At 45.6% G+C, this 18,395-nt stretch overlaps 2 protein-coding genes across 5 annotated transcripts; one reads left to right on the top strand and one right to left on the bottom strand.

Moving 5' to 3' along the window:
- The first annotated feature begins 6,288 nt into the window (after positions 1 to 6,288).
- On the top strand, positions 6,289 to 9,556 carry LOC101769655 (60S ribosomal protein L17). Of its 2 annotated transcripts, none has more exons than XM_012847093.2 (7): positions 6,289 to 6,435; positions 6,519 to 6,555; positions 6,659 to 6,699; positions 8,619 to 8,849; positions 8,929 to 9,038; positions 9,115 to 9,182; positions 9,320 to 9,556. In XM_012847093.2, exons 1-6 carry the CDS (start codon positions 6,433 to 6,435, stop codon positions 9,155 to 9,157), a joined length of 465 nt encoding a protein of 154 aa, XP_012702547.1. In that variant the 5' UTR covers positions 6,289 to 6,432; the 3' UTR covers positions 9,158 to 9,182; positions 9,320 to 9,556. The 2 variants fall into 2 exon arrangements, with proteins under 2 accessions (XP_012702547.1, XP_004973207.1); XM_004973150.4 differs by having other exon boundaries at positions 8,929 to 9,031; positions 9,320 to 9,511.
- A 90-nt stretch (positions 9,557 to 9,646) lies between these two features.
- On the bottom strand, positions 9,647 to 13,259 carry LOC111257619 (ketol-acid reductoisomerase, chloroplastic-like). Of its 3 annotated transcripts, none has more exons than XR_002678155.1 (6): positions 12,974 to 13,259; positions 12,239 to 12,871; positions 12,033 to 12,098; positions 11,331 to 11,386; positions 10,621 to 10,703; positions 9,647 to 9,776 (listed from the first exon to the last, which is right to left on the bottom strand). XR_002678155.1 is itself a non-coding variant. In XM_022827523.1 (5 exons), exons 2-5 carry the CDS (start codon positions 12,377 to 12,379, stop codon positions 10,691 to 10,693), a joined length of 276 nt encoding a protein of 91 aa, XP_022683258.1. In that variant the 5' UTR covers positions 12,380 to 12,871; positions 12,974 to 13,255; the 3' UTR covers positions 10,123 to 10,690. The 3 variants fall into 3 exon arrangements, 1 of the variants encoding a protein (XP_022683258.1); XR_002678154.1 differs by lacking the exon at positions 9,647 to 9,776 and adding an exon at positions 10,123 to 10,498; XM_022827523.1 differs by lacking the exon at positions 9,647 to 9,776 and having other exon boundaries at positions 10,123 to 10,703; positions 12,974 to 13,255.
- Between the last annotated feature and the right edge of the window lie 5,136 nt (positions 13,260 to 18,395).

Genomic DNA, 18,395 nt, shown 5'->3' with positions numbered 1-18,395 from the left:
TATTTGGTGTAGGCCATATACATGAGAGACGACGCCGACGACATCACAGTAGCGCGACACTTGGAGGCGTTCCTGCTCTGGCTATTTGAGTGGATCATGTTGTGCACGTCGCAGGGGAACTCAGTGCCTAAGCACCTACTTCCTTACACGAGGGCCATTGCGAAGGCCCCGCTCGATGACGTTCCGGCTGGGGTTCAGCTGTATTGGCGGCCACCTACAGGGGTCTTTGCACGGGCTGTTGCAAGGTAGCCTCGGTGGAGCCAATATTCCTTGGCTACCCGTTGCTGCTTCAGCTGTGGTCGTAGGAGCGGTTCCCGATCGGGCGGCCACGGATTGACATGTCCCCCTACCAAGAGCTGCCTTTGGACCACGACGACATCGAAAGGCCCATGATGGGGTCGTTGTGGTGCTTGAGGAAGGTACGGTGCTTCAACTACAATTTTCATACGAGATTGTTTAAATAAATACAGAATAACTAAGAATTCTAATGCTTAATTTTTCCAACTAAATCAACATGTTATAAATTCTATCATCAATCATTATTTATGTTGTATTTCACTATTTCACTCTGAATTCATGATCTTCCCAAATTTATTGTTTATGATGGAATAAATTCATGAAATCCCTATGGAAAATGTACATTTCCTATGGTTGTTAGCAATCACCTTTATTTGTTGTAGGGATCGTGGGTTGGGGTGCAGACAAAGAAGTCGTACTCGGACTTCATCAGTCAGTTCGACGCTCTTGTCAACACCAACATGAGGTGGAGACCCTACACCATCGACGAGGTGCAGTCTCGTGCCCCACGTGGCCTCTCTTCGCTATGCCATCAGGACATGGAGTACTAGAGGACGACGAGGCCATTGGTATACAGAATCCACGTCGAGGACTACGCGATTCACCGTGCGATGAGGCAGTTCGGTCTGTACCAGTAGTCCCCACTTCCTGTTACGTTTGCAGTCCCGTCCGTCATTCATAGGTACACCCCACCCTTTGATTCTCCTTCCAATAAGAATTTTTAGTTTACCTAACTCGTTGCACGAGAGTTATGTTAGGGATAGCCATCAGGGTGGTGGTGGTGGTGGTGGTGGTGGTGGGCCTAGGGTCCAGTGGGCTCCGAGGATGGTTCAGTGGGTCGATATTTGGACGACCGCTTTAGACGAGGTGGTACAGGAGTACCGTGTGCACGATGACGATGCTTTCGCAATGTACCTTCGGTGGTTCTTGCCGAGGACCAGGACGCGGCTCACGTACTGTGGCGGAACACCTCGGCTTAACTTGGCTAAAGCACAACTAAGTCGCCTAACACGCGATCTTATGCTTTAATCATGTTAACTCGGCAATCTGTCGGATTTCATCCGATAAACCACTATACAAGACCGAGTTAGCATAGCTCACACGAAGGTGAGTGGTTCCAGAGAATACAACAGATCATCCACTTAAACAAGTACATCAAGTTCTTCAACACTGGTTCGAAAATACCAAAGTCTTACAGAGTTCAAGCAGCGGAAAAAGATAAAAACAGAACAGCGGAAGCTAGCGCCGGGTCGGATGTCCCTGATGAGGCTGATCAGGACATCAATGATCCCTCTCCTCGCCGTCCGAGGAGGGATCCTACTCGACCGTCCACCCAGGAGGAAGCTGGGGCGGCCAAGTGCCAACAACAGCAAACTCAGGAGCTTCAACTTCACCTGAAAGAGATGCCACAAGCAAGGCTGAGCTACTAAGCTCAACAAGACTCAACCGACCGGTGGGAAAACTACTCCACCAACTTCTAAACATGCAAGGCTCTTTGGCTGAGGGGTTTGTTTTGCCAAAAGCAACTACAGTAGGTCCTTACTTTCAATATTTTAGCTCCGGTTCTAAGTTCATTAACCAGTCTATATTTGCAACTCATGCTAAGCAAACATAGTTCCAAATAATATATATATATATATATATATATATATATATATATATATAAAACAAGCGTCAAGTTCATATCATCATCATGTTTTATCTTTACTCAGTGTAGCATAGCGATCAAGCAGTCTCAAACTGTGAGAGGCAGACGAATCGATTCGAGTTTCTTAACCATGCATGGCGGATCTAATCTCACGACATCTGCGTACCACAAAGGGTCGCTTCCTGTGTCGGCCGTCCCCATCAATTCCCAGGCACGTGTCAGGTCCAAACTTCCCTTGGCATGCAATGCTCCACAGTCCCGACCTCTTGTCGTACTGTGACCGCACTTGCACCCACATGATGCACCATGAGAACCTTGTTACAGGGACAGCAAGGGTATAAGCCACGCCCTAGTTCAATCAGGTACTAGGCTTCCCCATCCCATACTAGGTATGAGATTAGTACTTTCAAACACTTGATCACGAACACCAACACTTTTCGAACTTAAGAAATTTCATATAGACAGATGGGGTGATCCACCAACCACCAAAAGAGTTCACAAGGCCCTGCCCCGTCCATTGTCCTTACAGTTGTAACCAGAAGGAGAACAAACAACTCCTATAACTCGCGAGTGACAGGAAATCACTCGACTTTTACCGAGTCCTGTTAAGCACTGCAACTACTCGGACTTATCATGCTAGTGTTCAGATCAAGGGAACTAAGTCATGCATCTATGGTTTCAAACAACTCCTATAACGTAAATGCACATACATACAAAGGAAGGCATGCGCAAGTTTCGAAAGATTGGGATATACTCCGGGGCTTGCCTTCGAGCGGGGCGAAGGCAAGCTGATCTTCTGGATGCTCTGCTTCAGCTCCTGTGGTCGGCAGCTCGGCTACCGCTCCATCTTCTGGCACCGGGTGCAGCTCGTAGGTGCCGTCGGCGAGGTTGAGCTCTACACAGAATGCAAATGCAGGGGTTAAAACACTTAGACGGTTATTTCAACAACGCTTGCAAGCTTTAGCCTAGGAACTGTAGCAAAACTATAGGAAAGGTGTGGAAATTCCAAGCTTCTGTTGATAGAGAACAAGGTAAAAGAGTCGCATCGTGGAAAACTTATGATCTGACCCTCAGACTTAAGGAATAACTATACCAGGGTCCTCAGACTTAACACAGAGAAGTCCCCAAATTTTACACAGATACCCTTGGTCAAAAGAAAAGGATACAGCCAAGCCCTCGGGCGAGGCGGACAAGGGTCGGGCGAAATAGACAGGGTCAGGCGAGATGGAAAGGGGTCGGGTAAAACGGACAGGGGTCGGCATAGCTTACCTCCGAGCCTACTGGTGAAGTCTTGGGGTCGGGAAGGAACAGGCTCAGGCGGAAAGACTTAAGGCGCTAAGGCTTGGGCGGCGGCGAGGTCCGGCGGTGCTCCGGCGGCGGCGGTGCTTCTTGTGGACAACAAGTAAGCTCTAGCTCGACGCGGAGGAAGCAAGCGGCTGGTGGGTTGGGAAAGGCGGGTGTTGAGCGGAGAGGAGGAGTTTCTCAAAGAGCTTATGCGGCAGCGCTTGAGCATGAAACAGAGGAAGGTGCGGCAAAGGCAGCGATAGCGAAGGGAACTTTGGTAGAGGCTTGGGTACTCCTTTTATAGCGGCGCGGAAGAGAAGGAGTTCAGGCAGCGCGAGGGTAAGGTCGAAGAGGATGGAGTGCTCTGCCGTGGCGGTGATTGGTCGACGCCTCCATTGGCCGGCGAAGTGGAGCTTCGGGGATAGGTTCTTTGGTCATTGGGCACTGGAGACAGAGCTTGTGCAGGCACGGTTTTGCCGGAGGGAAGGATTGGCGAGGGTGAGCACGAGTCTGGTCGCGTCAAGCAGCGGATTGGGTGCGGCGGCTCGGCTAGCGTGCGGCAGGAAGGAAGGAAGGCGCACTGCAGGCGAGGGCGCTGCAGGCGAGGTGACTGGGCGAGCGGCGACGCTAGCAAGCGCCGAACCAGCGGCTTTGCCGGGGCACGCTACTGGCGAGACGGGAAAAGGAGTTGTCAATGCTGGAGTTGTGGTTGGCGAAGGCGGTATCATCGCGGAGGAGTGACGGAAAAACCGGAAGGCGTTGGGACGCGTGGCTGGGGATCCGGGTGAGGAGATGTGCGCGGGAGGCGGGCGAACTAACGCGGCAGCGGCCAATCCTTGGTTGTAGCGGTGACAGGGCGCCTAGCGCGGTTGGTGAGGTTGCATGCGAGACAAGACGAGGCGGAAAAGGGCTGCAGGGTGCATCTGCGCACGATTGGGAAGGAGGCGCGCTGATCCATCCTGTCGCGGCTGGCGACTGGGTGAGGCGGGGCTCGTTGGGGAGACCATGCCACGCGGCTGCGGGGCTCTGAAGCAGGGCGCACGCTTGCTCTGGCGCACTTCGCCCGATAGATCTAGGGAATCCTTTCTCTGGGTCCAACTTCCAGTCTCTGGCTCTCCCAAAACCCAAACTGCACCACTTCTGCTGCTTTAACAAGAGTTGTAGAACTCAGGTCAAAGTCCAAAGATGCAGTGGATTTGGGGGTCCAAAGCTCCAAAGTTTCGGAGGAACACTGGTTTCAGGACTTAGAGAAAAATAGCGGGTTGTTGGGTTTCAGGTGTCGGGCTGATTAGAACTGCAGATTTGGGAACTTGTCTTAAGATTAACTCGGCTGATTAACCTGAGTCGTTACACGTACATTCCGAGTCAGCCACTGACAGAGACTGCGCTTGTCACGCAGAAGTACCCGCACTCGAGGGACGTCAACTTCAACGTCGCAGTAAGCTTCTACATTATTTGTTACTCAAACTGCATCATGTGGTGTGGCTAACTTCAACCCTATCCTCTTGCCAAAAGTACGACGTTACTGAGCTCAGGTACGACGTTGACCACTTCCAGTAGCTGTCTATGGAGCAACATGAGACGCTGTACAGGAGGGCTTTGGACGCCTACAGTAGGTTCCTAAGGGCTGTCAGCTGCCGTGGCGATCGAGGGGATGTCGTGCTTCCACCACGGGCTACCTACCCCCATTCGTCCTCTCCAGCTCCTACCCACCAGGCCGGTACGTCTTGTCAACCACCCGTTCGTCTGCCGTACCCGGGCCCATGTACTGCACCATAGGCACATGCGCTAGCGGCCGGGACGTCTTGGGCCACACCGCCACCACCACCATTTTGGCATGCCGTCGGTCCATCCACTCTTCCGCAGTACGTGACCCCGACAGGTACGTGAACATTATTTAGTCGTACACCATTGATGAAATGTTGTCTAATTCACCTTACTAACTAATAATTTATTAACACAGCCCATAGATGTACGGAGCTTATAGTGGAGCGGGCCATCTTCTGCGCACCAGGCATAGAGCTATGTCACTACCGTGCGTGATGAATATATGTTTTATATTCCATTTTAAATACGCAACGAAACTAACAATACCATTGCCTTTGTTGCATAACAGGGTTCGTAGACCGCGGAGGGGCTTCGGAGGACTCCATCGTGGAGGAGGGACAGAGGTCCAACGTCCATGCATGGGTGGACGATCTTTTCAGACCTGAGCCTGACGTGATCGGTGCCTCGCAGTTGCGTGAAGCCCCGGAGGCTCCTGCACAGGGCGTGACCTAGGAGCTCGCGACACCACCTGAGGCCGCAACAGGACATCTGCCTCGCGACGTTGCCCCACGGGAATCCTTGACGTACGACCAGCAGCAGACCAGAGCAGCGCAGCGGGTAGTGAGGCATGGTCATGGCCGGGGTGACCAGCCTTATTTCAAGCGAGTACGCATCGCATTTAGTGCGTAGGACTTCTTTTATCTTTTGTACGCCAGTGCAGGCTATCATGTGTACGATTGAATAACGTATGATGTGTGGTTATCCGTAGACTGGAAGAGTTCAATGATTTCGTGCAATCACTCTACCTTTCTCAAAAATGTCATAAAAAATTAAAGGAACAATATTCAAAAATAGAGGTATAGCCTCATATTACGAAGTTATGAAGGAAAAATAATTGATAAAAGTCAAAAAAAAATGAAGGGAAAATAGTTGAAAGGGTGCTTATAACCGTTTCAACCGGCTATAGCGTCGCCAACCCTGCGGGGGGTCTTACTACCAACTCAGATGGCAGAAGAGCCCTTATCGCTGCATGAAACGGCGGTAAGGCCCCTCCACCGTTTCAGCCGGCGAGGTAGGTGCACGTGGCGCCGGCACCCTTCTGCTGTTTCATATGGCGAAAAGAGCCATACCGCCATTTGGTTCGGCGGCATATGTCTACTTTTTAAATTTTTTATTCAACTATTTATTTCTGCAAAATCGTAAAAAAATATATAAAAATAAAAAAATTTCGAACTCTGACTTCATACTTGGGCCGTAAAATTAGCGGTCCAATGGTTCGGCCGCACCTTTAGAAGCCCAGTAGGGTTTTTACTCTGTAGCCATCGCAGCAGGGGTTCCTCAAGGCTCCAACCCGTTCTCTTGGCCATTCCTCGTTCGCTCGCTCGCCGCCGCCGCCGTCGCCGCCGCTTCCTCGGGTACGCTCGGCAGCTGCAGCCATGGTCAGTCTGTCTCTATCTGTGCTTCTGCTCTTCCCCCTTCTTTGCTGCGATCTTCTGATCCCTGTTTCCCCGGTTGCTGGCAGGTGAAGTACTCGAGGGAGCCATCCAACCCCACCAAGTGTAATCGTCTTCACGTCCTATTCTCTTTCCTTAATTCGTGTGGCTGCACCTTGTACGAAGGACCTTGATCCGGAAGCTGACGACGCCTGTCTTGTTTTTGCAGCCGCCAAGGCCATGGGCCGGGACTTGCGTGTGCACTTTAAGGTCAGTTCACGCGTGAATAAAGAATTCATCTGTGCAAGTGTGTTCTAATTCGTGTTTTATAATTCTGTATTACTGTATATGCGTGCAATTAGGTATGTCTGAGATGGGTTTTGGTGCATATGGCTGTTGAATGTCTAGTTTGGCATTGTAATGGGAATAATCTTATCTGAGATGACCTTGGTAGGGTATTTTGTCTCTCTTTAAGCACCATACAGCTCTACCCTTTAGATACGGCTTCATCTTATTAGGTGAACTGTTGACAGAAGTTGTAGATAGTTTGACTTTCAGTTAATGACAAGTTGACCACAAGTGTGTTAAAGTTCGACTTCACAATTATAATTGAATGGGTTTGTTTGACATATAATGCTTGACAATCTGTTCTTCATGCAATTTCAATACACATGCATTTCTTTCAATTGCATGGTCCTTCAGCAGTGTTTTGTTCTTCTAGTTACAAAATGTCTACTTGGTTTAGATGTTAGTTGTAAATTGTGACGATCAGGTGCAAAATTTATTTAATTCAATGCTTTTGTGTTTGACTGCCCAGCTTTTCTTAACTATCTTAACCATCTCTTGAGTCTTGACCATATTTTAGCTGAGGCTATTGGAACAGAGCATTACTTGCGTGCTCACCATTTGTTTACTTAGCTCAGGATCAGCTTTTAGTATTAATACATTGATATGTTACTTGGTCACAACTAAACCTAATGTGAAAACTGTACTCTATTGTTTTCTGTAATGGTTGGCATTTAATCCTCGGGAAAGCCATTTTCAGTTTTCTTGGATGAGCTATTGATCATGGTATGTCCACTGGCTTAGCAAATAATAACATAATTTAAGGACATGCTTCTCATTTCTCATTTAGCAAATAATAACATAATAATAATAATTTAAGAGTATGATTGATCTGCGTGAGAGATTATTCTGGAAAGATTAATCTTTGGTTTTGTATGAGACTATGGGTGTCCCTCTCCTTTTGTGTCATTACGTTTAAGGGCGATAGCATTAGTTTTTTCAATGGTTGAAGTTTACAACCTGAGAATAGGCTTGTTTTCTCTACATGCGTTATCCTATTTTAGGGATACCTTATTCACTTTTTTGGGTGAAACGTTGGGCCCAACATTACCATTGGTTTAGTCAATGTTGATACATTGAGACATACAAATGCATCAAAGGTCACATCTTTATTTGCTAACACTTCGTTTTATTTAAGCCACATGACTACTTGAATTATTTCTATACAGCACTAGCTGTCCTGATCATTTATCAATAAAAGCAGTTCAAATTCTTTTAATTATCTATATCATTTGGTCTATTATAATTGTAAGTCTGTAACTGAATATCCTAAGTTGAATTAGAATGAACTTATTATAACTAGTATCTTGCGGGGAAAAATGTTGTTCTTGAGTGAACCATTGGTCATACCATGGCCATTGGCCACTAGTTGAGTTGATCGAATCCTTGATGCCCTTTTCTATTTGTTTAAATTATAATTTCAGACAATGTTGCCAAGGAGATTATTCTTGTACTACCTACTTGTTATTTACATGTTCATTCTTCACCTGCGTATCGTAATATGTTATGTGTAACGGTATTGTCTTGTTTTTATACCTAAAGAAAAACATGATACATTGTTTTTTACTAGTGATCTTACAAACCTTAGGAAAATTATGTTTATAACATTCTTTGGTTAACTTTTGGGTGGACTATGATTGCTAGTTCAGTAACTGATGGAAAACTAAAGTATAACGATTTGTTTCCTTTATTTTTCTGATAAAGTAATGGAACAACTGACATTGTTGTGACCAGTCTTTTCTTTTTCACTCGTGTTGTTAATTTTATGATTTTAACTGGTACAGTTGTAATTATATTTTGCTGAATTGTAACATCTTTGGTATTTTTGCACTCACTTTGTTCAGAACACACGCGAGACAGCTTTTGCCATCAGGAAGCTGCAGCTGACCAAGGCTAAAAGATATCTTGAGGATGTGATTGCCCACAAGCAAGCGATTCCCTTCCATAGGTACTGTGGTGGTGTTGGACGTACGGCACAAGCCAAGTCTCGCCACTCAAATGGTCAGGGACGGTGGCCTGTCAAGTCTGCTAGATTCATTTTGGATCTTCTGAAGAATGCAGAGAGCAACGCTGAAGTATGTTGTCTTGCTGTAACCTCCTTGAGCGCCTTGTTGCATGCTATGATCACTGAATATATTCTTTCTCTGCCTGTAGGTTAAGGGTTTGGATGTCGATACGCTCTATGTCTCGCATGTTCAGGTGAACCAAGCTCAGAAGCAGCGGCGCCGGACTTACCGCGCTCATGGGCGCATCAACCGTGAGTTGTAATATTATATAAATATTTATCTCACTTGCTTAAAGCATTCTGAATGTTCTCACCGTCTTGATTACCTCTTGCAGCTTACATGTCCTCCCCGTGCCACATCGAACTGATCCTGTCTGAGAAGGAAGAGCCAGTCAAGAAAGAGGTACGTCCTCTTCATAGGGCTTATTTATCTTAGCATAATATTGTCCAGAAAGAGGTATGCCCTCTTCATAGGGCTTATTTATCTTAGCATAATATTGTCCTGTTTGAACTTGGTGATTGAATATTCATGCACTGCAGGCTGAGACCCAAATTGCAACCAGGAAGGCGTAGAAGACAGGGAGCTTTGCATGGTTTCGCTAATGTTGGTTAGGGAGTGAACTTATCCCTGTATCTCCTTTTTCTGTGCTGTTGGCGCACACTTAATCGAACCTATTTTGAAGTTGAAGTATCTCAAGTGGTTCTTGTTCATACTGAGCAAAAGTATCTCCAGTTTTTGCCTGTCATGGCTGCTTGAACTACGAAGTGCATACCTTATCGTAGTTTGTCCTGGTTGAAATGCTTGTGTCGTCGTTGCTAGTTCATGTCCACGTTTACTGCCTGAGACTGTTCTTTTTTGTGTACTTTTTTGGGGACCCTCTTATTTCGTGTAATTAGTCATTACACCGCTCATTTGTGCTATCAGCCATACTTGAATATGCCATTTTCCTCGCGAACTCCATTTATTATAAGTAACTGGGATCGTGCCTGTGCGTTGCTACGGGCAAAACAAATCATAGATAAATGTCATTCTAACGTTCTAAGCTGATCTTGAAGCAACATAATGTTCTAAGCTATTAGGAGCATCAATTTTAATGCATTATCAACCAAGAATGAACAATGAACACTAAAACCCACAATTGAGATGATGCTACAAATATAATTTCTTCATTATGCATATATGGAACGTACTATGCCTAATGCACATATAATTTGTACAGAAGGAAGCTTGAAGGATCTCAAAACCATCCAAAAAATCAAGCAAAACCCCTCATGATTAGATCTTAAGTAGTCGCACCAAATCTCAGGCATGTCTTCAACTCAGCCAATGAGAACAAAAAGAATTGATCAAAATCTCAATAAAAATCATTGTATTTATCAACATAATGTTCTAACATGCCTATGTCAATGACGTCATGAAACAATTGATTGTTCATGAGACAAATCATATCATCCGTTATTGAAAACCACTGTTAAAGTACCATTGCTTGACTGGAGAGAAGGTGGTATATCTTTACTGTGACAGACACAAGTCAAAACATTATTCAAAAAACTGACAACCTCCTCCTTTGGGAGAAATCATCAGGACCAATAGAGGTTTAAGTGACATTTATAGCTGACAAATATAGCAAGACTCACTTGTCTATAGGTTATGGCTCTCAGCAAAAAAAAATAAAATAGAAAAAGCAACAGAAATGTTCTTAACATCACAGCTACATCCTGCATTATGAGAAAATAAGGCATCCACACCACAATCAGCTAGGAGATTTAACATGAGATACTATTTTGGATTTTGAACTGCTCAAATATCTACTATAGTACCATTGATAAGTAATACTGACCTGTACAACTTCTCTGAGCCTCTAATTGCAACCACACAGCATGGAGAAAATACCAGCTTCACAGTTGGTCTCAAATTGAATACCTAAAGGGTTTACATGTCAGAAGGTGTAGAGTAAAACATTCAAACACTAAGCTTCAAGAGCATCAAAGTAAAAAAAAATTAAATCTATGTCCATGGTGAAATCAACCTAAAAAGAATTTGCCATTTCAGAAACATTACAATGAACAGGTTGCTGCTTTTTTTTATCAGACAAGCATGTTGGGTCAAATAAGCGAATTAGATCGAATGTAAACCAAATGTCTGAAGCCAAGAATGAACATAAATTTTTTTAAGATAACAGATACTTTCTTCAGACAGAAAAATGACAGTTTCCTAAATCACGATTTTATCAACTAAAGCCCATATTAAGCCACACTCAGATAGAGAGAGAAGTAGAGATGAGCACTCCCTAGCTTTGCACATGGTCAAATTATGCTCAGCAGATTGGTAATATCTATATGAATTATCCTATGCACGTCAACTCAAATAAGTTCAGTTGTAAGCAATGAATTGCCCAATCTAGGACCCAATGAGCAGAAATGTAAACAAAGGCAAGGCACCTAAATTTCCATTTGAGAGCTAAGCTACATATCTATCACAAGTTGCAACTTTGCACAGAATTCAACTGCAAGCAGTCAGCGAAGCTATATTCCAAAATTCATATTATACCTTTGATATTTGAAACCACAAGAAATATATGTCTGTATGTAGTGCTCCTGATCAAGCTGCATATAGGAAAACATTAGCTCCGCGCATGCATACAAGTACAATTGTTCTTCCCAGCTCAATACAAAGTCAACAATTACCCCTCATTCAGTAAAAACAGCTAACTTTCAGTAATAGATGCAACCTGATATCCCACCATTCTTAAATAAGTCATGACTTGCCATTATTCCAATAGAAACCAGTGGCTTCTTTCTAGAATAATTGAGCAAACAAATGAGTTCTCTAGCAAAGCCCCTAATATTATGATATTGCATAAAGTATTAATTTAGTCTAATTAAATGGAATTGAAGCTTGTACAAATTTGGGCTGGCTGGTATGAATCATCCTTGTGCAGCCAATGGCAAGGGTCATCCTACTCCACGTTGTCCATGAATCAATTTTATTATAAGCAATGAAATAAGGTCAGTTCAATTACGAAAATTAAGAAACCTGCCGCCGAAGGCAAAATAATGCACTCTTCATGTGCACAATGAGATAATGAACCCACCACTGATGGATACATACTTTTGATAAACTTGTTTGATGCCTCATGGAACCAAGGTCATTCGACCCAGTTGTACATCTTTCAGTCAATTTGGTATTCATATAAACAGATAGCTCCATGCACCAGGGCTGATATATGTTCCATAAAAGAGAAGAACTAACCTTGACAACAATGTCCGACTTTGCTTCAGCCAGTGAATCCCTCAAGTCCTGAGCTTGGACGGGACCCTGCAAAACGAACATCGATTTGTCGAGAACTAGAGTACAGAAATGGAGGAAGAAGTGATTATCTTGCCCCGAACCCAAATAGCAGTACAAATCCATCTAAAAATCGGTGCCATCTACTACATATGACAACAAGTACTGACTTGCCCTTGTAGAATCCTCTCCCAGCAGCTCTGTGCACGGTCCCATAGCTCACAGCACTGGGTAATACCCGTCAATGCTGAAGTTGGACGCACTCTTCTGCCACTCCTTGTACAGTACCCTGTATCTCTCCTTCCCTTCATTCTTCAGCAATCCTTGGAAATCAGAATCACCAGCTGCTCATCACATTTAGGCATTTCCACAAGCAACTGATTAGGAACCAACAGGTTAGTAGAACTGAATTTGGGCAAGCATTCCCACAAACACCCTGCCAGCATTGAACAGATTACACAGTATCGGTATGCAAAAATCAGATCGATCTCGCGGAGGTCGGAGTCCGAGATGAGGTCGTCGTCACGCCCTTCCCAGATGATCTCGGCGGTGCGGCGGGAGCGCGCGAGCGGGCTGGTGAAGCAGGCCTCAAAGGAGTCAGAGAGGAGCATCTGGCGGGAGGTCTCGGCCTGATACTCGCCCTTGGCCATGAGCACGGATATGTCAAAGCTCCCCTAGATGCGGCCCTCCGCATTCCACGTGCTCTGCCACCGCCCGTGCCGCACCAGCACCACCAGCTTCGCCACACGCAATGGCGGGAGCGACGAGCCCGGGCGAGGGGCAAGGGACTTCTCTAGCTTGTACTGCAATCAAGATGCAATCTAGATAATTTCTCTAAAGCATTCAGATTCTGAGATTGAATTGAAGCATTTCTTGCAAGTACATAGAACTCAAATACGTAGAACCTGGCTTGTTGGTGGCGTGTCCCCGGCGAGGGGAGGAGGAGGGCGGGCTGGCGGCACCGGCTGTGCAGGGAGGTCGTGCCGAGGAGGAGGGCGGGTGGGCGGCGCCGGCTACGTAGGACGACGGAGGAGAGGAGGAGGGCGGGCAAGGCCGGCTACGCAGTGGCGGCGGCGGCGACGAAGCAGGCGGAGGGAGCCGAGGTCAGGCGGAATGCGGGTGGCGGCGGTGTTGCAGGTCGAGCGAGCAGAGGTCAGGCGGATTGCGGGCGGCGTTGCAGGCCGAGCGAGCCGAGGTGATGCGGATTGCGGGCGGCGGCGGCGATGCCGGGCGAGGGAGGAGGAGTAGGCGAGTGAGGGGAACATCGGATGGCCGAGCGTGAAGCGTGGGGATGGAGTAGGAGTAGCGGATGGCGCACGCGTTGGGCTTCGGAGGGCGTTCCATCGGAGGGCGGACCGGGTTGCACGGAGGACGCGGGAGCCAACGGACGGGTGAACGGAGCGGATGACAGACGACGTACGAAGTTTTTTCTCCTCTTTGGTTTTTTTAGGAGTGGAGAAACTGATTTTTGTCGTACATCTTTCAATCTCTATGATTCTACAAGGCAGTTTATTTTTTACCCGAATATCTTGTTTGGTTCGCAGAACTTGATTGGTCGGAATGTGTTGGTTTGTAATTTGGAAAAGTTGGCTACATTTAGAGGGGGAAAGGCCTGTCTTTTGATTTGTACTTTGTTGAATCTGCAACTGTGAAAACCTTTGCAGTTAGAGTTAATAGCTTGTTTGCTGTTTGGTCTCGCCCAAAACCAAAGCATTTTCGATGTCATAGTGACAAAACCAGTGGTTTCATCCCGACTTTGGTGGACGTGTTATCGTAGTTTTGCAAGCTCAAGTAGCCTGTGGTCTGCTGCCTGCAGGACCGGATTTGGGCCTCGGGCTGCCTGGGCTGCAGCCCGGGGCGAGGCCCATGAACAGTGAAAAATTGCTTCATAAAAATGGCATAAAAAGGCCTATCAGCCTATTAGCCCACCCCGAGAAGGAGAAAGCCCAGTAGGCCAGCAAGTCGTCGCGGGCCTCGCGGCGTCGCCCTAGCCTCGTTGCGCCGCACCGCATTCACCCGTCGCCCTGCCTCCTGTCCGCCTGACTGCCTCCCTCCCGAGTCCCCCAACTCCCGCACCTGCCCAGGCCCGCACCGCAAATCCGCCCGCCACGCCGCGCCGCCACCTGCGCCGGCCGGCTGGTCCTGGGCTCCGGCTGCGTGCGCCGCCACCTGCGGCCGATGGCCCCGGCGCCCCGCCGGCCGCCGTCCCCGGCTCCCCGCGCAGCCGCGCGCCAGGGGGACCGCCGACCAGTGGCCCGACGCTCCTCCAGTCCTCCGCGGCTCCGCCCAAATCCGCCCCTGCCCAAGTCCGTCCCTGCCCAGCTGCCCAAATCCGCCCCTGCGCCGCACCGCATTCACCCGTGCGGCCGCGCCCCCGCCCAAATCTGCTCCTGCCCGGCTGCCCCCGCCGGCCGGCGGCCGCCCGGCTCCCAGCGGCCCAGTCCCCTGGTGGCCTGGCGCCTGGCCAGCCTCAGCCCCTGCCCGGCTGCCCTTGAAGGCAGGCTGCCTGAAGCTGAAGGCCTGAAGTGTTGAGGACTTGAGGTTTCTTTTTTTTTTGAAATTTGCTCTATGAATCTATGATTGTTGATTGCTACTGCCTACTAGCAAAATCATGAATATTTCATTTCATTGACCGATTTGAGCAGGACTTTGCAATTGCAACATTTCATACCTTAGAAGCTAGAATGGAGAAATACTATGCTAAAAAAGATGCGTCAAAGAGTGGTGGTAGTGCCGAAACTATAGAGAGCCGGGTTGAGCAAAAAAGACCACGGATTGAACTTGATATGAGAGATATAGTTGGTGATCCAGGACAAAGAAAGCCATTTGATGATTTTCATCATGATATTAGGGATGAGGCAAGGAGAGCATATCTACAAATAGGTCCATATAGGCCAACTGGTCATAAGTTTCCAAAAATAAAAAAAGATGGTAAAGGACAATCAAGAGGATTTGTTGGATCATGGTTTGATCAATTTGATTGGTTAGAGTACAGTGTAGCCAAGGATGCAGCTTATTGCTTTTCTTGCTATCTCTTTAAGCCATAACAAGCTGGGTTTCATACTAATGATACATTTACCAAAGTTGGGTTTAGAAATTGGAAGAATGCAAAAAATTGTTAGGAGCATGCTCAATCAATTGATGGCTTTCATAATAATGCAAGAAAGCGTGCACTTGATTTCAAAAATCAGAGGCAAAGTGTTGAACATGTGTGGACTGTTACAAGTGCAGCAGAAGAGGAGGCATATAAAGCTCATTTAAGTATCATGTTAGGCATTGCTAGATTTCTCCTTTTGCAAGCTCTAGCCTTTCGTGGACATGATGAGTCTAAAACATCAAGAAATAAAGAGAACTTTGTGGAGATGCTTGAATGGTACAGAAAGAAGGATCCTAAGGCTGCACTTGTGATCGGTGAAAATGCTCCAGGGAATAATCAAATGAGTAGTCCAATGATTTAGAAAGATTTGGCTAGGGCTTGTGCAGAGGGGACAAGTGAGTTAATTAAAAGTGAAATAGGAGATCACTGTTTTGCGGTTCTTGTTGACGAGGCTCGTGATGCATCTATTAAGGAACAAATGGCTGTGGTTGTGAGGTATATACCTTCTCTTTATTTGGTTATTTTATTGGTTTTGTTTTGTTGCTTTCAAGTAACACTATTTTCTCTTTTCTCTTGTAGGTTTGTCAATGATAAAGGAAGTGTGATTGAGAGGTTTCTTGGCATTGAACATGTTTTTGACACCATATCAACTTCACTAAAAGAAGCATTGGATACTATGCTTAGAAGATATGGTCTATCTATTTCCAAGATTAGAGGGCAAGGATATGATGGAGCTTCAAATATGAGAGAACAATTTCATGGGTTACAAAGACTGGTATTGAACGAAAACCCATATGCCTTTTACATCCATTGTTTTGCTCATCAATTGCAGCTTGTGGTAGTTTCTGTAGTCAAGTGTTGTGGCTCAACTTTTGATTTCTTCAATTATGTCACTTCAATCGTGTGGCGGAACCGCCCAACTTAAGCTAGTTTAAGTGCGCCTAATCGCTGTCGGAACAACAATTATCCGAAACGCACCTAAAACAGCATAAGTTCGGTAGTCCGTCGAGTGTCCCTAGGACTCCTCGAAAATCCACGAAGTGTCTCATAGCCATACATCAGGATAGTATCCGTGATGGGATAACATCAACAAACATTACATTTTCACATACATAGAAAATGTACGAGTTATTACAGAACATAGATTGAAACAAACTTAACAGTGCAGTGTTAGACATAGTTCTAAGATTTAAACAATTTAGTAGAAGATGCGCAGGTAAAACTTCTTTTCTAGGGGTATTGTGAGACTCAGGACAATACCCTAGGGCTTCGGGGTCTCCTCCTCTGTAGACTCCTGCGGAGTTTCTGAAAAATAGCCACAAGGGGAAAACCCTGAGTACGGGGTACTCAGCAAGTCTTACCCGACTAACCAATATAATAGTTTTCTGGGATGTATATGATAGCTTTTGGTGTACTTGGCTGATGCAACTTTTTGCTGAAAAGCTTACTACAAGTGATGCCTTAGTTTTATCTTTTATTTGGGTTAAGTCATTACCTAACTATTCTAAATGATAACAGAAAGTAAAAGCAACCATAGATGTTAAGTCATACATCAAATATCAACCAAAGGTATACATATTGCATGAATTGATACTACGATGCTCAATAGTGATCAAGTGCATTCATAACCGAGAATTGCGGTGATCCGGATCTAGTTACATCCTGCAGGAGAGTACCCTGATCACCAACTTTATACGACTGTCCAGGTCGTATCTAACAACCTCTCGATTAGCAAAATCGATGATTAGGAATACGACTACCCGGACCCAGGGATGCACCCCCACATGGGACCCCACGTCTGGCCCGATCACCATGTGAGTTTCAGGCTACACCCCTGCCAATCTCCAGCACGTCAAGCGCGGGTACGAAGTATTCCCAATCACAGAGTTTACTAACCTACTGGGCTTTACTGGTCCCATACCTAGTAAGTGATCAGATGCTTATCACTTGATCAAAGGTTAAGACAACGAATCGGGCCTTAACCAAATTAATCTAGCAGACGGAACTACATCTCTAGCTTCTGTCTGCTTTCAACTTTTCAAGTTATCTTCCATAAGCAACATGTATGACTCAAAAGTTTTCCTTAAGGTTGGTAAACCAAGCATTTAAGCAACTAAGTATTTCTAGACTTGGGTTATCTTCTAAGGTTTGAACAAGTGGCAAAGTTGTCCTTAAAGCAAGGCATGATCATACACAAGAATAGGTTTCAAGCAACTCCTAGACTTAGTGCATACATAAAGCAAATAACCGATAATTAGACACATGAAATAATGACTCCAAAATAGATAGGTATAAATGCACCGGGGCTTGCCTTGTTCGCTTAAAAAGTTAGTATTCTCTGACGGGTTGGCTTCACAGGGGACTAACTCAAAAACTTCTTCGAACTCTGAAGGTCCTTCTGAAAATTCCAAATATTCTCCTTCTGGTGTTTCGGGATCTATAGCATAATACATGCAGGGGTTAGAAATGCAAAATTTTGAATAAAAGACTATACAACTTTCCTTCATGATAAAGTTGCAAGCCAACAAGGACCATACAACCTATCATGATAAAGTTGCAAGCCAACACACATAAACCCAAAAAGATTAACGCATAATTTTATTTTCTTACTTAACCCTCCTTATAGCTTTTTCTTTTATCTTTAGAAAAATTTATAATTATTTTCTAACTTGAAAATCTAATTTCCTATGAGTTAATAATAATTTGTGATTAAGAAAGTGTTATTTCATATTTTATACATTTTATAAATATTAAGTATTTATTTAATTACCTTAAAAGGAAGGCATTAAATAAATACCCAAATTTTTATTATTTTTCTAGGGTGTAAAAATTTTAATGCATAAAGGAAAATAAAACAAGCCTAACAAAATTGGTTTCACTAATTTTGGACACTCCTAGAAATTTCTGTGATTTAAATGGTGTAAAACATATTTAAACTAATTACTTTCCTAAAGGAATTCTAATTTTTCTGAAAAACACCCGGAAAAACTTTTCTTACTCAGCCTAACTCTACCCCCTCTCTTGCGCACTGGGCCCCACGGCGCGGACCCCACCTACCCCTATTCCTTTCTACCCGCCGGCCTTATTCTCCTCTTAACGGGCCCCGTGGGCCGATTCTCTCTTTCTTTTCCCTTCTCCGGCCCGACACCGGCCCAACGGCCTTCTCCCTTTTCCTCTTCTTCCGCGAGCTCGGCCTGCTTTTCACTGGGCCTCCGGCCTTTTTCTTTTTC

This window comes from Setaria italica, chromosome VI (genome assembly GCF_000263155.2).
Source record: "Setaria italica strain Yugu1 chromosome VI, Setaria_italica_v2.0, whole genome shotgun sequence".
In the NCBI taxonomy this organism is placed as follows: Eukaryota; Viridiplantae; Streptophyta; class Magnoliopsida; order Poales; family Poaceae; genus Setaria; species Setaria italica.
This window is presented reverse-complemented; position numbering and strand designations above follow the sequence as displayed.

Excerpts from the sequence above, each read along its gene's own strand:
- LOC111257619 (XM_022827523.1), bottom strand. The coding sequence starts at position 12,379 with ATGAAGGGAAGGAGAGATACAGGGTACTGTACAAGGAGTGGCAGAAGA. Across the intron at positions 12,099-12,238 it reads AGAGGATTCTACAAGGGCAA|GGTCCCGTCCAAGCTCAGGA; the intron begins GTCAGTACTTGT and ends TTCGTTTTGCAG. Across the intron at positions 11,387-12,032 it reads AGTCGGACATTGTTGTCAAG|CTTGATCAGGAGCACTACAT; the intron begins GTTAGTTCTTCT and ends TCCTATATGCAG.
- LOC101769655 (XM_004973150.4), top strand. Across the intron at positions 6,556-6,658 it reads GCCATCCAACCCCACCAAGT|CCGCCAAGGCCATGGGCCGG; the intron begins GTAATCGTCTTC and ends TTGTTTTTGCAG. Across the intron at positions 6,700-8,618 it reads ACTTGCGTGTGCACTTTAAG|AACACACGCGAGACAGCTTT; the intron begins GTCAGTTCACGC and ends CACTTTGTTCAG.